Below are 17,165 nucleotides of genomic sequence, written 5' to 3'. Positions count from 1 at the left end.
TCAAGGAGTTAACAGTGTAATGGGGGAGACAACAAGCAAAAATATATGCACAAACAAGTTATACACAGGAAATAATTAAGAGAGGTAACAGATTGAAAAGGGGGTGGGAAAAGCTTTCCATAGAAGATGGGACTTTGGTTGGGAAGCACCGATGGGAAACCTAAGAAGTCAGTAGGTGGAGAAGAGGAGGGAGTGTGTTCCAGGCATGGGAGATAGCCAGAGAAAATTCCCAGAGTCAAGAGATGGAGATGAAGTGTCTTGTTCGTGGACCAGCCAGGAAGCCAGTATCACTGGATTGTAGTATACTTGGCAGAGAGAAGATTGGATGGGAGGGAGAGGCCAAATGTGAAGGGCTTCTGAATGTTACAGATTTACTTGATAGACATTGTGAAAGTTTTTGAGGAAGGAAATGACCTGATCAGGGCCACACTTAAGGAAGATTAACCTGTCAGTAGGGCATAATATGGATGGCAGACAGGAAGAACAACTCATAGGGATATACGTTCGTCCAGGTGAAACAAGGGCTTGAATCAGGGTTAGTGGAATGGAGAGGAAAGAACTACAAGATATTACAAAGGAAGACTGCACATTGAAAGTTTAGAGACAGGGAGAAATCAAAAGTAACTCCTAAGTCTCTACCCCTGGTGACTGGGTGATGGCTGTCATGCCATCAAGATACTTAAATTTGCCAGAGAATTCTAAATAAATCTGAATCAGGCAGGTTCAGGTTGAGTCAAAGCTTTAACTCTAGGACCACTGCTCCCACTGCCTGACTCTACTGGACTGCCATTGTCCAAGTCAGAGTTTCTTTAACTTCTGTGTCCCTTCTGACCTTAGAGGAGTGGGAGCCTTCAGGAGCCGAGTCCTTTCCCATGAGCCATCGGTGCTTCCCTGTGTTTTGAGGCTACACTTTGTTCTTTTGCTCTGATCACCTAAAAGCTCAGCAAACAGACATGAGGAAATCTCCCAGATAACATACACAGCCTGTCAAATTAAGAAGGGTGCATGTTGACAGCAAATAAAAAGTATCAACTCCTTGAAAAGCGAATAGATTTGTGCTGACCCAAAAAACACTGGGGTATGGCTGAAATGTCCATCTTTGTATAGATGACTATCAGTGAGTGTCACCCTCAGAAAGGCAGGTTTCAAGGAAGTCCTACTGATAAGTCTGTTTCCTTCACATTAACATACTCATTGTTCAGAGAGTGGAAAAGATAACAGGATTATAATCCTCTTTCCTACCAGCCCCCCAAAACTTGACACCCATGCATATTCCTCATTCACATGTTACCTTTACTAGCTAAAGCTTATCACCCTCTCTCTACAATTATAAGTTAATAAGAAAACGGTAGCTCCTAAGAGTCTATAAAATGCATTCAAAATTTTTTCTCTCCTTTCTTATACTAATCACCATAAATCCTAACAACTTAATATAGAAGCTAATTATGTATTTGCAAGGCACAAAGAGAACAAAATTCTTTTCTCTAGTAGCTTACAATATAAGTATTTTTAAAAGTTAACAACAGTAATAGCTAGCATTGATACAAAGCTTTAATGTTTGCAAAAGTTCTTTACAAATATCTCATTTTATCCTTAAAACAAACCTGATACATCGGTATAATTATCCTGATTTTACAGGTAAGGAAGCTGAGACTGAGGTTAAAGGTTTGTCCTAGGATAATGAGCTAGTAAGTATCTGAGGGCAGGATTCAAATTCAGGTCTTCTTGTCTCCAGGTCCAGTATACTAAATAAATTACACACTTTCTAATTAAATTACAAGATTATTAATTAAGTTAAACAACATTCTTATTAATTATCTAGCAATGTGACTTAAGGAACAGTGCAAAGCATCATGAGACTTTATTTTTCATTTAGTTCTAACAAGAACTTTTGATATGATGTTAGGAAATTTATTTAACTTTGGAGACTCAGTTTTCCTGTCTGTGAAATGGAGAGAATACCTGTCTTCCTCTTCCTCCACCTTTCCTCTGCAGTATTCATCACTCTTGACTACTTGCAACTTTTGAACACTTTCCTTTCTTGGCTCCTGTAACACTATACACTCTCTGTGTTCTCTTTCTGCCTCTCTGCTCCTTTTTCTCCTTTGCGAGTTCCTCATGCCTCTTTTGTCCAATTATGTAATCATTCCCCCAAATCTCTCCTCCTTCCCCTTCCCTTGTCTTTCTCCCTTAGTGATCTTCTATGTGGATGGTACCCAAGTAAATACCTCCAGGCCTAACCTTCCTCCTGAGTTTCAGACCCACATTTCTCATATCAAAATAGAACCTTAAACCACCATGTCCCAAAATGAACTCAATCTTTCCTCCAAAACTTTCTATGGGTTTAAGTTAGAGGCAACTCATGTTTCCTTATTTTTTGTCTTATCATTATTATTCATTTTTTTGCAGTATGTATGGTGAATTTCTATGCAAAGATCTTTCTCCAGTAGGTAAATTCACCTCATTCCTCAGAGCACAAATTGTGTTGTCTTAGGGGATCTGGGTCTCCACTTTGTGAGAAGTATCTCATCTCATACCTCTTATGAATTTCCAAGCCACTTTCTTGTCATACACTTTGGTGGCCAGACTGGAGACCATGCCCTAGAGGATTTTACCCTTTCAGGCTCCAGAAGTTCTGAATTGACTGTTCTGGTTGGTTAGTGCCTCATGGGGGGCACTATTATCGAGGCAATCTCCAACCCTTCACTCAGTCATCTTGGCACCTGTCATGGTACTGTACATATATCCTTCACCAATCCCTGCTTTCCAGTTCTGGAACCAAAATCAAATCAATATCCCCATTGCTACTGGAAAGATTGTATTAATCATGTTCCCAGTGCCTCTACTTAACATTTTTTCAACTTTCCAAATGAAAATATCCCTTCTTGGCCATCATTCCCCTATATCTTATTACCACTAGAAGGTATTTTCCTTGAAAATAGAGACCATCTTTCATTTTTATATTTGTAACCCTAGTACAATGCTTGACATATAGTGAAGTATTTAATAAATGCTTTTTCACTCATTTTTACTATTCATTTACTATTCACTATTCATTCCAGAACTCCACATGTTCATCAGTGCTTCTTTCCTTTCTCCTCTAACCCATTTTTCTTCCCCCAGACTACTGACAGCATAGAATTCCGCAATTCCTTCAGATTTTTCTGCTCCCCCTTCTATTTTCCCTTTGAAGTACTTTTCCCCCCATTCTTTCAAGAAGTAATTCATTCTTTCTAATAATCAAAAAGAGAGCAGAGCAACATTCCTCCATCTCTTAAACATTTTTCTATTGGTATATTCACAGCTAGTAATAGCTACGGGCAGAAATACAAACATAATGTACTGCACGCTTTCTTTTGTTCACTGCAATTCTCCTTCTCTTCCATATTTTCCGGACGTGAGATTTTCAATTCTGATCCTCAATGATTCTTGCTGGTAGCTAGTTTATGGCTAAGTTTTGTGGCTGACTGCTAAAGCAAAATTCCGTGCCTATTCCCTGGTGATTCAGTTACTGGGAGCTCAGTTATTTGGGGTTCCCTAATGAGGCTTTATTTATGAAGAGTTTTGCTATTTTTCTTCTTCATAAGATATGCTTTTGCACAGTTTAGAATGCTCTTCTTCACTTTTGCCTCTTGAAATCTTGAAATTAATCTCAAATACTATCCCCTCAGTTCTTAGTGCTATCCCCGCCTCCATCCTTCCACGCAACTACTTGTTAAATATTTTACGTTTTGATTAGTCTATATTGCTACCCTATAGAGCATAAACTCCGTGAGAACAGGGACCATTTTTGTCTTTGCAAACCGCCAAAGCCTTGCACAATGCCTGGTACATAGTAGCCATTTGGCAAAAGCTCTTTGAATTTATTTGAATTGGTATTCACTTCCTCAGGTACCTTTGACACATATTATTATATTCTGGCCAACCCATAAAGCAAACAGAAGATGCTATAATCTGCTTCTCATGACATAATCCTCAGCAGAAATCAAATTTCCAGCCCCTTCTTATCTCTTCCTTTTCTCCTCTCCTCATTTTGCTAATTAGACTTCTGGTACTTACTACTGTATGGTTGCTTTTGTCCTTCAAAATCTTCTGGTCCAGGTGATACTCTATTGGATGTCCAAACTCCCCCCTCCTCCAATTATTTCTTGATATCATTCATTCATTTGTTCATTCAACAAATCTTTAGAGAGAGTCTGTACTCTGATACTAGCAGAGTGTGTGTACAAGGCAGCATGCTAGGTACTGTGCCAGACTGCTTTTTAAAGACTTTCCTGCCTTTTCTTTTCCTTACTGTTACTGTTATCTTTGATCTATAAATAACACAGTTTCCAAAACCTCAATGCAAACAGAATCTGCTCCAGGCTACTGCCTGAGAGATTTTTAAGCTGTTCCTTGAAAACAGAGGTTCTTTACTTGGGGTCCCTGGACCACAAATTTCAGGAGTTCATAAATGTGGATAGGGAAAAAATGACATCTTTATTTTCACCAGCTTCCAATGAAATCTTAGCATTTCTTCAATTATTTCAAACAGGATTATGGGAACAGGTACCTAGGGCTCACAGACCACTGAAGGGACTGATGATATAACTGAGGTGAAGGATCTTGCTCAAGAGCTTTACTCTCTTCCTCAAAAGCCTTCAATAGCTTCCTAATGCCTACTGGATAAGGTCCAAATTCCATTCTCTAGCATTGGATGTTCTCCACAATCAGGCCCCAAACCACCTTTTCATCTACTTCTCTAAAACATAAATCCTCAGTTCTAGCCATTCAGGATAACTTAACAAGTCCCTGAACAACCCAGTCCTTGGTTTGTTCATGTCATTCTGTCCATCTGGAGTGTACGCTCCCTTTGTCTTTTTTGTTTTGTTTTCTTTAGGCTTTTTTTTTTTTTAATGTAAAAGCTCATTTATTGGTTCCCAAACTTCTTAAGGGTTCTTCTAAACAAATCACAAAGACAGAGACTAATGCTTATTTCATCATTTTAATCGTTTTAAAATGTATTTTAAATTTACTCTTCTGTCCCAAGCTGTGAAATAATTTTTCTTTTATTTGTTTTATGTATAAAGTAGGAGTTACCAAGTTTTGTTTCCAGATATCTCCTACAGAATGTTTTTAAAGCAACTGATGATGCTGGCTTTTTATAATATCTAAAATAAGAAGACTAAGAACATTTAACTTTTCAAATATAAGTCAACCTTGTTCTGATTAAGAAATAAGATACTGTAGGTTAAGAATTTCTGAGACTGATGTGGTCACCCCATCTTACCTTCCCTGTCACATTTCATGATTTTTTAATCTTTCTTTTAAGTTTTGAGTTCTAAATCCTATCCTTTCCTTCTTCCCCTCCCCTTCTCTGACACAATAAGCAATCTGATATAGTTTATACATATGCAATCATATAAAACTCATACTTCAACTTACAGATAATTAACCTTTGTTCCTTTTTCAAGACCAGCTAAAAAGCCACCTTCTCTACAACAGCTTCCCTGACCATTACAGTTGGCAGCAACCCTCCCTCCCTTAGCAATTTTATTTTAAATTCTCATATGACATTTCTCAAACATTGACTTGCATTGCAGATGTTTACATCCTTTCCTTATCTGCTAGGCAATACTGTAGGCAATATCCTTTGTAGGTATGGGTCATGTGTCTTCATATTCCATATAGCAACTAGCACTGTATATTTTGCTCTGGAACTGTTTGTTAAATTAACCAAAAAATAATAAAAGTTAATAATAATAGTTAGGCAACTGTATAACACTTTAGGTTAAAGTGCTTTACAAATATCATCTCATTTGATATTCACAATTATTCTGGGAGGTAGGTGCTATTATTATTCCCCCCTCCCCCGCCATTGTATAGATAAGCAAACTGAGGCAGTCAGAAATGCAGTGACTTCCCCAGGGTCACACACCTAGTAAGTGTCTGAGGATTTGAATTCAGGTTCTCCTGACTCGAGGATGAATGCTGTATCCAATGGACCACCCTGCTGCCTAGTAATAATGAATGAATAATAGAAATAAATCATTGATGGCATAATAAATGAAATAAAAATTTTAAATTTGTTGATGCCTCCATCAAAGCATGGAAATGACACCGGGTCTTTGAAGGTCTTTGCCAGTGGAATGCTGGCTTTCTAAGCTCTAAGTGTCACCTTTCTTGTTAGAGGAACTAGCTCATCTCTGACACTTGTTACCTATATGACCTTGGAAAAGTCACTTAACTTTTGGCCCTAGTTTCTGCAGAGATAAGAGGAATGAGTTGTATCTAAATGATCTCTAAAGTCCCTTCTACCTCTATTGCTGATTTTACCTAATGACAGTATGTTTGTTATCCAAAGAACCCCGCTACATTCATCAGATAGGCTCATAAGCAAAGTGGCCACAGAATGATGAATTTTTGGCTATAATCCCTTCCAAAGACTCTCTGACAAATCAGAAAGAGTGTGTGATCTGCATCAATGGAAAGCATTCTTGTTGTTCAGTTGTTTCAATCATGTCTGACTCTTTGTGACCCCATTTTGGATTTTCTGGGCAAAGACACTGGAATGGTTTGCCATTTCTTTCTCCAGTAAGTAATGGAAAGCATACAAAAGTGGTAAATGCACAAATCCTTGAAATATTGAAGTATAAATAAATGCAGGAGTTTTAAAGGCTCTGATTCTATTGACATTTCATGGGTGTTCCGCAATTTTCCAGTTGCCTGCCTGCTTAATTGATTGTGATGTGAATGAGTTTATAAATCAAATTCCAGGATATTTGGCAAGAATATAGGATTGCAAGAACATAACCCATTTTTTACTATATAAGCTCACAAATTCAACCAAAGTTCATTCTTCAAATCTACGGCCTCGAGGTCACATGTGGCCTGTCTTAGACCATCCTGCACTGTGAAGCCAAACTCCTCTCTCCCCATTGATGAACATTGGGAGAATAAACATACAAATTTTGAGATTTAAGGCACAAGGTCCAATATAAATCTCTGACGCATCCCCCTCCATCTAAGAGGTAGCTAGGTGGATAAAGCACTGGACTTCAAGTAAGGAATTGTTTGCCTGTTTCCTGTCTTTAAAATGGGGCTAATAGCAGCATCAACATCCCAGGATCATTATGAAAATATTTCTTATGAGGTTGTTATCAGATATTTGCAAAGTGCTTTGCAAACCTTAAATTGCTCCACAAATGCTAGTTATCGTTATCATCAACAAAATTATTGCTATTATATTTTTTAAATAATCCATTTTCTCTCTTGAATGAGGCAAATCAGGAGAAAAACTGACTTGAAAAACTGACTACTGCTGAAGATTTCCATAGCTGAAATATGAAGTTAAGAACTCAGGGAAGGTCCAGAGGAGAGTGACAAAAGGTAAAAGATTGAAAAAGGGAACTCTAGGTAAAAAGGTGTTGGGAATCTGATTTTTTTAAATTTTTTTTGGCATTGGCAGGGATTTCAACTGGGCTGCTAATTGTCAAAGATAGCAGCTAGGTTTCATCTATTTTAAATAAATATTATTTTAAATGGATTTAAATAACAAGATGATTAGTTTAAGTTGATTTTAAGGGAAGATGTGTTAAGAATGAAGCCTCAGACTAGGTATCAAAGAGAGAGCCATGAAATCCTTTAAGAGCAAGACAGCTGTTCACCTGCCTAAAATATTTTTTTTAAATGAAGCCTGACTGGTTTAATTAACTTTAGGAAATAAATTGTGTTGACACCTTTTGTAGAATACCTGCCTCAACCAAGGGCATGTATAACATATATAAAATGTTCCCACAATGTTCTGAGGTCCAAAGCTTCACTCACTGGGAGACGTTAAAAAATAAAAGACACATGGATGAGTGTGGTTCAAAGAGCAGAATAATTAGCCACCAGGAGAGGAGCAGTCCTCCAGAAGGCTGGAGAGAAATGCAACAAATGGACCCTTGGAGGGAGGGCAGGACCAGTTGTACAGGGCAATGTAGAAGCCAGAGCCTTTTGTACACATAGTAATGGTGGACACTGTTCTCTGCCCTCTCAAGCCAAGGCTTGCTCACTAGGCAGCACAGCTCAGATTTCAAAATGTAGTATTAGTTAACTGTTTATCTGTTTTTCTGTCGTATCCAACTCTTTGTGATCCCAATTGGCAAAGATATTGGTGTGGTTTGTCATTTTCTTCTCCAGCTCATTCTATGGATAAGAAACTGAGGCAATCAGGGTTAAGTGACTTGCTTTAGAGTCGCATATTTAGTAAGTGTCTGAGGTTAAATTTGAACTCAGGTCCTCCTGACTCCAGGCCTGGCCCTCTATCCAATGCACCACTAACTGTCCTGTATCATTAGAGCGTAGGCTTAAACTTCCTGTATCCCTCTCCTACAAGGTTGAAGATGCCACAGGAATGAATGGATAAGGGATTCATAACCTCCCTTGGAGTCAAAGGAGGTGATAGATAGTTATAGGTAAAATGGACTTGGGGAAAAAAGGCTTATTATATGATTTAAGATCTTTGCTACTACTTTGTTATGCTTTATTAAATGTTTTCTGTTTTGTATTTATGTGTCTGTTGACTTTGTCTAAGAGATTTATGGAATGGGGCCTTAAGAACTGTGAATATGAATGAATGAAGACTCCCCTAAAGAGCCATGTATCTGGATATAGCATTCAGGAGGATCCTACGGAGGGGGGATGGAGGAGAGAGATGTCATATTTCTAAAATCCAAGTGCGAATAAATATTACTCCTTTCTGCTAGGGCCTTTCACATCAGATAATGCATATCTTCAGGCAAGGTGGAAAGAGCTCTGACTTTGGAATCAACAGACCAGAATATGCATTTCAGCTCTGTCTCTTAATACCTATGGGAAATTGGGCAAGTCACTTAACCATTCTTGGAGTCAGTTTCCTCATTTGCAAATAAAAGACGATGATTAGACCCCTCCTAACTTTATACCAATGATTCTACATCTTAGTAAATATTAAATATTAGCTAGCATTATATAATACTTGAATACAGTACAGTAAAGGTAAACACATAAAAGAATGATGAAGCATGCATTGCTTAATTTGTCAAGAATTAATGTCCCAAGGGAACTCTCTAAGACTCTAAGTGTCAGATGATTTAGCTAACTGCATCCAATGTGGGAGCTTCCATGGTGGGAGATGCCCACATTGATTACCTCATAGGTCCAGACCAAAGAAAAAGCAAATACCACTTATCTCTTGCCCATGAAAATTAATATCCTTTAAACTATTTTTTGGTGGGAGGATAATAAGACTAGAAATTGAACAGTAAGTCAATACCTTGCAAATGGGAAGGAATTGATCAATCTGAGGCAGTTACCTATCCCATGGAAGACACAACTTTTAATGATGAAAAAAGTTTCTCTCAAAGTGTCAGTAGCTATTAATAATCTCAGTTAATTCTATTTTATGTGTTCTCATTAAGAAACATCAGAGAGCAATTATTTAAATACTTACCTGAAGGATCAGAATGATAGAGATTGGTAGCATTTGCAATTGGTCCTGGTGGATGAAGAGAAGTGCCTGAAGACCTCTGACTTGCAATCAGAATCCTGCTTTTGGCAGATGGCAGCCGGGACATCGCACCCAATCCCAGCTGAGGTTTAAGAAGCATGGCAGATCGATAGAAAGTGGGAGGGACTTCATAATGGGTATATGGAGGTGAACAAAATTCTTCTTTCCCAGGTCTCTCTGCAACCTTCAGAAAAAGAAACAATTAGAAGAATAAAAACAAGATGGTGGGACATGATGGACAAAGGAGTCAGGAGGCCTGAATTCTAGTTCCAATACTACTACCAATTAGCTGTGTGGTAATTTTTGCAGTTTCCTGATGTATAAATTGTTTTATATGATCTTTTCCTGTTCTGGAATAACGTTGCTGAGTAATATATATTATTTTAAGAAGACATAACAGTAATTGTGCAAGTTTCTGTCTTCAAGGTCTTTTGCATGAGCTCATGAGATGGCATGGGAGTGCTTATCCAAATGGTTAAAACAAAGAGGAAAACTGTCAGAAAATCTAAATATTATGAAAACTTATTCTGTTACTGAGGAGATCTCAATGGCAATGAAGCCTTGCAAATAAGGAGACAGACACTATCCGTCTATATGAAGAATATCAGCCCTTCAGTAGGCAAAGATCTAAGCCAGCACTGGAAAATACTGCTGTTACCCAGAAAGAGTGGGCTAATTTTCAAAACTGAAAACAAAAAGTATATTATCGAACAACCTTGCTGCATTTAAACGATTAAAAGTTGAAGTAACCTGAATTAGCCCATCATGTTCTGGATAGCAGATACTTCCTCTTTCTCCTATGATTAAGGTAATTATTCCCAGACAAGTTGGATCAAAGCTTCTCTTTCTCCCCAAAATTTAAGATAAGTATATTTTTCCTTGAAGTTAATGGTCTAGATTAGAGTCCTACTTATGAAAAGTCCTTTTAAATGGAAAATCTTATGGCACTGGTAAAGCCTATTAATATTTACTGTATCTCATTTATATTAAAAATTTAAAAATGAGGTGAAAATCATGATTCAATTTCCTTTAAAATTTAATGAAAAATAGTGCCTGGGGCTACATGTGCAAAAATATATCGGTTAATTAACTCTACTATAACTTACAATGCATTTAACACGTCAAACCACTCTCTATTTAGCAATTATAAGCATTTAAACAATACATTTTAATAGAAGCTATAAAAGCTTTGATCCTAACTGTTCAATTTGACACCCTTTTAATACTGGAAAAGATACAAAATTCTCCTTAGAACTGCCATTATTAAAGTGAGAGATTAGTTCTTCAAAGCTTTTATTATCAGAATTACATTGCAAAGTGGACATGATTGCTACAATAGATATATGAATTCAGAGAGTGTCAAATTATGTTCCTATGAAAGAACATTCCCTCTTTGCTTTCTGATCTTTTGGGGGGGGGGGGAGAGGCAGCTCTCTGGATCTAGTTTTGTTTTCTCATTTTTTTTTTCTAAATATGCTCACAGAACTAATTTTTAAAATTTTGGTTGCTGACATATTGACAGCTTGCCACTTTTAAACAGGTGTTCCCTTTCAGGTAATTATTAATGCCAAACTAGTCTTCTTTGCTAACCTCCGCTTCCCCAGGTCCATTTAACAGCTTCTCTTGTGTTTTGATCTTCTCTGTAATTTCTTAGTTCTTTGGAAACAGATGTTGTTCCCAGGTCAAACTCACTCCTTCCAAGATGACCCAGAGGATATCATTAGCTACCATGACTTGTCATTTTGTTAGAGAATTTGCCTCCAGTTAAATAACAAATCTCTCAGTATCAGGAATAGAAATGAGCTTCTAACATAAAAACCATGCATTTTTAATAGGACAGTCCAACCTGCAAAAAGCTTCAAACCACTTCCTTTCATCTCTGTTGACAGAGCACTTGAGGTAGCAGAGACTGGCCAAAAACACACAGATTAATATAAAATGCTTCTCTAATGGTGGGAATATATTCTTATGCACAGGTTATTAGACAAAAATTCCAAAAGGAATTAAAAGGTACTTTACTTATTTTTTTAAATCCTAAAACCAGCAATATAAAAGTTAAAATCTGATTAGATTAACACAGGACAGTCACCCCACACAAGGGTTAGACTATTGTCTCCCTACCTTTTGCCTTGGGCATTCCTATTATTAGGGCCCCTCTGTCCAGGTTTACCTCCCTACAAGTACAGGACCACCCACTCAGAAATAGCCCAGAGGAATGGATAACAGGTAGGATCCCTAATATCCTCTCTACTAGGAAAGATGCTGTGCTAATCTGTCTGTGTTCATGACCCTGCTGTGATACCTGAAGGGGCCTTATCAATAAGAACAGGAAAGCAAGCAGTCAAAAGGGTTGGTTTTTTTTTTTTTGGTAGTCTCAGACATTTTATTAAAAATGCATGGCTTCTTCATCTGAAACTCACTTCTATTCCTGTTATTTAGGAATTTGTTATCTTAGCAGAGGCAAACTGAAGTCATCACTCTTCAGAATCACACTTGGAAAATTATCTAAGATCTCTGCCCTGAGATACTCTTTATAAAAAGCAGTAGGGGTAATCATTCTAGCCTCTCTGAAACATCACATAACCCATCCCTTCTTTTCTTGACCCATGTTTAATTTATCACAGTCTGCATTTCATTGGTTATTTACCAGCTAAACCATATTCTCATATGGCAAAGGAACTAATCATGGCCAGCCCTCGGGCTCCTTGTCTCTATCCTATAGCCTAGGGGAAACAATCAAAGGTGTCTGATTCAATTTAACACACATTTATTTTAAGAATATACTCTGTACAAGGCATAGTTCAAAGATCTCTGCTGTTCCCATCAGTGTGGAAACAGGACTCATGGTGAGCATAAGGGCTGTTAGTCAGAAGGAAATGGAAAATCCATCATTTCAATCAGCTTTGGCCCAGTAGAATGACTGAAGTGATATATATGTGCAACTCAGTCTACCTTTCCAAGTTTTGGGAATGATTTCAAAAGGCCAAAGAGAATAAATTTCTGGGGAAAATATCCAGTCATAACACAAATTTCTTTTCCAAGGTACAAAGGCATACAGAGAAGGAAAAGAAAAATTCAACTTAATTCATCAAACACTTATTAAGTGACTAGCATGTACAAAACAATGTAGAAATAAAACAAGGAAAGGAAAATTTGGAAGTGAATCAGAGAAATTGGTGATAACTTGGTCTTGTCCCTAGACAAGGTTCCTTTTATTGGATGATTGTGACACGAGTGCTTATTCTCAAAAAAATGACAAAGATGGGGAGAATCCTCCTCTTCAAAAACTCAATTCATATGCACTGCCAACTCTGTGTGTGTGAAACAGAGAGAGAGAGGAGAGAGGGAGGGAAGGAGAGAGGGAGGGAAAGAGAGAGGAAGAGAAGGGGGAGTGGGGGGGTAGAGGGGAGAAGAGAGACAGAGACAGAGATGGGGAGGAGAGAGAGAGAGACACACACACACACAGAGAGAGAGACACACAGAGAGAGAGAGAGAGAGAGAGAGAGAGAGAGAGAGAGAGAGAGAGAGAGAGAGAGAGAGAGAGAGAGAGAGAGGAGAAAGGTTGAAAGATCTCTCAAAAGAAACCTGTGCAAATGGAGATCTGAACAATTTAAAGAGAGTATTTATGCTTTATTCTCCTCTTCTCTTGCTTGTTATTTACTTATACAATAAAGCTGTATCTAAATGAATTATGCTCTACTTTGAACTCATTGGATTATGATTATACAGCCCAAAATGTCAAGTCACTTCTCTTCTCTAGTTAGAAGTATCAGTTGCATCTATGAACATCAGATACTTGCTAGAGAAGAGCACCTAACTGCCAGCCATCACTGCAAACTTCCTGTAAGAGGTAAAACACAAATCATACATCATACTGAGACTTCATTCTCTTACCTCCTGCAAAAACTTCTCACTCATTTGACTAAAATGATGTGCTGGAGGCCTGATCCCAGATACCATTAATCCAGAACTGAAGATTCGTGGTTTCTGCAAGTCTGGTTTGAATTTTTCATAGAGGTTAGTGGCTGGTTTGAGGTCACCACTTGTTGTCTTCTGATCTTTTGACATGGGCATGCCGCATGATGGAGTGGCATAAGGCAGCCCCATTGGAACCAATGAAGTATCCACCTGACCAAGGGCCTGAGGATTCCTCCTGATGTACGTGATGATTTTGGGTCTCACATGTTTGGGTTTAGGCATGATAACGGGCTCTGTTTCCATCTTTTCTTCGGGTTTCTCAACAAAGTCACTCTCAACCTCCCCCTGGTTGGGAAGAGAGTCCTTGGAATGTGCCAAGATTGGCTTGGGAATCCCGCTGTTGCAAGCAGTCTTATTAGGCACTTTAGAAGACATGTTCAGTAACTGCGCACTATCGATGGGAGGTAGGATGGCAGAAGATGACACTGTGTCATTGTGAAATGGGGAAAAGTTCTTCAGATTGCTGTTGGATGGTATGGGTTGATGGTTCACATCCACAGCTGTCACTGCCTGAAATGGTCTAGGGATGCTAAGAGAGCCAATGGTTCTTCCTGCAACTGTCTCAACCTCACTGGCAACTTCATCAGGAAGGAGCTTATTTTCAGGAGAGGCAGCAGTCTGTTCATCCTTCATTCCTTCTAAACCACTGTACTGATTGATGGGATGTTCACTGTTTGCTTGACTCGAAGGGTCCAGAGCTGAAACTGTGATGGTTCCTCCACCTACTGTACCTTTATTCTCATTAACTTTCAAGGCTTTGTTCTCAATTAGACTGTCAGGAGTAAATGCTGTGTGACCATCAACCATGGGAATGCTACCCAGTACAGCTCCACCTGAGCATTTAGCCGTGGCTAGTGCACCTTCACCACTGAGCTGATCGCTGTCAGTCCCTAAGGCAACAGGGAGAATGGACCCCAGTTTCTGAGCAGTAACTACTGAACCTTCATCACATAGAGTATTTACCTTCTCATTGTCACTCCTTCCTCTCCCCAAATCTGAAAGGCCTTGACTGCTATCTGCATAAGTTGTTACTTGACTTATGACAGGATTCATTGCTTCCTCACACAAACCTTGAAGGGAAGGGTCTCTTCCTCCTTCTTTTTCCTCAATCCATTCTTTCTTCTCCAATGTTGCCATGCTTTCTACCTTTGGCAAGTCCTGCCATTCAACTTGGAGCATTTTTTGCTCCCCAACAACCTCAGGCTGCAAGGACGGTACATTTTTCATCTCTAGTTTGGGCCCCTCCTCTCCCTGACCTAATTGTGCTTCTGGCTTATTCAAGATCCCCTCAGGTGCTACAGTAAAAGCGAGAGGAGAATCTCTGTGTGCAGGATGGGGTGTGCTTTCAATGCCAACATTCGGAGAATTTCTCCCATCCGTGTGGGTTGCTGGGAGAACAGTTTCCTTGGTTTCTGAGGTAGATGGTTTAGGATAAAACACAATCTTTTCCTCTGAGGTATTGTCATGTGGATAAAACACTGTCCTTAGAAGGTGATCCACTGCTGTCGTCTGTGATATCTCTGCACCACCAGCAACATGATGGGATGATGCTTCGATGCGATCAAGCAAAACAGGCTGGAAGTGTTTATGAGCTAGGCTACGGGTACGCTCTTTTGTCAATGCTTCCATTTGAGCAGGAAAGCTGCTTGCTCTTTCCAAAGAATGCCTTTTCAGTTCTTTGCTTCCCTGGATTTTGGCCAGTTTCTCCCTAGACACATGCTGGATAATGTCAGTATCACTTATAGCAAGAACCTCTGGATGGGCCCCATGCACAACACTTTTCAGACTGGATAGCTCTGGTCCCTGGATCAGCTGAGGAATTGACACATCTGCAGCTTCCTCCGTCATGTACTCCTCACTCAGATCCCTGAGCAAAGTAGCAGAAGCAATCTTAAACTCTTTCAGACTGATGTGTTCACTCTGGGCTTCGTTACCATATCCCTGAAGCTGGTGAAACTCCTTGTGAAGCTGGGGGATAGTCTCTGATCCACCTATGTTTCCATTTCCAATTTCTTCTACAAGACCGCATCTCTTAGTCTCACCAACACAGGGACTTAGCTCTGAAGTAACTTGGTTGGCATTTGTGTCTCCCAGACTTGGAATACTTTCATTATTGTTTTTCACTCCATTTCTGTTGTCTTGCACCTGAGTGTAACATGATTTGTGGGGAACCAATGGGGCACTCATTTTAACCCTTCAGTGGGGGAAGTGACTTTCCTGGTGGCCCAACAAAAGGTAAAAGTGCTTCTTTCCAATTGCAAAGCAATTAATTGTAAGATGCTTCTCAAGCTGCTTGGAGTCCCATGTCACTGTCACATTTTTGTCCTGCTTTAAACATTTTTTAGAACAGTTCCCAGACCCAAACAACATTCAGGACATATAGCAGGGTAACTGATCCATTAGGTTCCTTCCGAATGAGAGCCGGTTAATCCATCTGACCTACAACAAACAGAAACAACATACTGTTATGTTGGAAGAGTGAGATTCCTAGGGATATTAGAGAGGTTCACAGTTTATATACTTAAAGCTGCATCAGGAAGAAAGAAAAAAAACCAAATATCTATTAAGGACCTACCACATAATAGGCATTGTGCCAAGTACTTTAAAATTATTATTTCATTTGATCCTCACAACCCTACGAAGTAGGTGTCACTAGGATCCCCATTTGATAATTGAAGAAAGGGAGGTAGACAAATCCCAGAGTCTCAGAGCTAGCAAATGTTTTAAGTTGGATGAGAATGAAGGTCTTCTTGACTCTAGGTGTACATATAGCTCCATTCACTGTACCACTCAGCTGCCTTTCGATCATCTAGAACAAAAGTTCCCAAACTTATTTGCCTACCACCTCCCTTTAAAAAAATTACCCAGTGCTGCCCTGGAAATCTACATTCTTTAACCCTTAGTGTTTCTTTTTTAATTTGCATCATTTCAAAATATATAAAATATTTTTAAATGATGCATCTTAAATTTTAATGTTATTGTAAATTTGTGGTTTTTTCCTGTGTTGAGATCTTGATGATGCAATATTGTGTCATGTAACCATATTGTAAACAACTCATTATAAGCACATAGTCCTGCCGATGTACACTGGACTTCCCAACAATGCGCCACACTTTCGCCTGACAACACATACTTGTTAAGACTTGTCAATGGATGCGATCACTCATCAGTTATAACTTGCATTTTGCATGTTTGGAAAATAATGTAATCACTACAAGTTTAACTCTGTTACACAAGAGATGAAACATGTACGAATGTTTTTCTCAAAATTGTCTTCTCTTCTTTCCTTAAGCTTCCATTGCCCCCTTATTTTTATTCAACTCCCCCAAATTTCACCCAAGACTACTACTGCACCCTGAATCATTACAACACCCCCCCCCCCCCCCCAGAAAACAATATCACCAGCTTTGGGAACCTATGATCTAAAATAACATCTTATCCTTCTAATCCTTAATAGAAGTAATCTAATCCTAAATAAGGAAGGAATGGCAGAAAGAGGCTAAGTGATTTGCCCAAGGTCACAAAATTAATAAAGCAGAAGAATCAGGATGTGTATCCAGGACTTGTGACTTGATCCAGCAATCCAGTGACTACCTTTACTCACTGCATCTGGAAGTAACAAGGGAGAGTGGAAAACATGCCAAGTAAGCTCAGAAGAGAGCTGATTTCCACCCTG

General features: G+C 38.9%; 1 protein-coding gene across 2 annotated transcripts in view; it reads right to left on the bottom strand.

Moving 5' to 3' along the window:
* MTUS2 (microtubule associated scaffold protein 2) overlaps positions 1–17,165 on the bottom strand; it is a 729,368-nt gene that overhangs the window by 485,135 nt on the left and 227,068 nt on the right. For both annotated transcript variants that reach the window (XM_072611825.1, XM_072611824.1), the window contains 2 exons: positions 13,406–15,928; positions 9,455–9,695 (listed from right to left, as the gene is read on the bottom strand). In XM_072611825.1, the coding sequence (XP_072467926.1) occupies positions 9,455–9,695; positions 13,406–15,676 (2,512 nt within the window). In that variant the 5' untranslated portion in view covers positions 15,677–15,928. The remainder of the gene's footprint in view (positions 1–9,454; positions 9,696–13,405; positions 15,929–17,165) is intronic.

The sequence above is a fragment of the Notamacropus eugenii genome, chromosome 5, assembly GCF_028372415.1.
Source record: "Notamacropus eugenii isolate mMacEug1 chromosome 5, mMacEug1.pri_v2, whole genome shotgun sequence".
Classification (NCBI taxonomy): Eukaryota; Metazoa; Chordata; class Mammalia; order Diprotodontia; family Macropodidae; genus Notamacropus; species Notamacropus eugenii.
The sequence above is the reverse complement of the archived record's forward strand: the minus strand, read 5'-3'. Positions and strand labels throughout refer to the sequence as shown.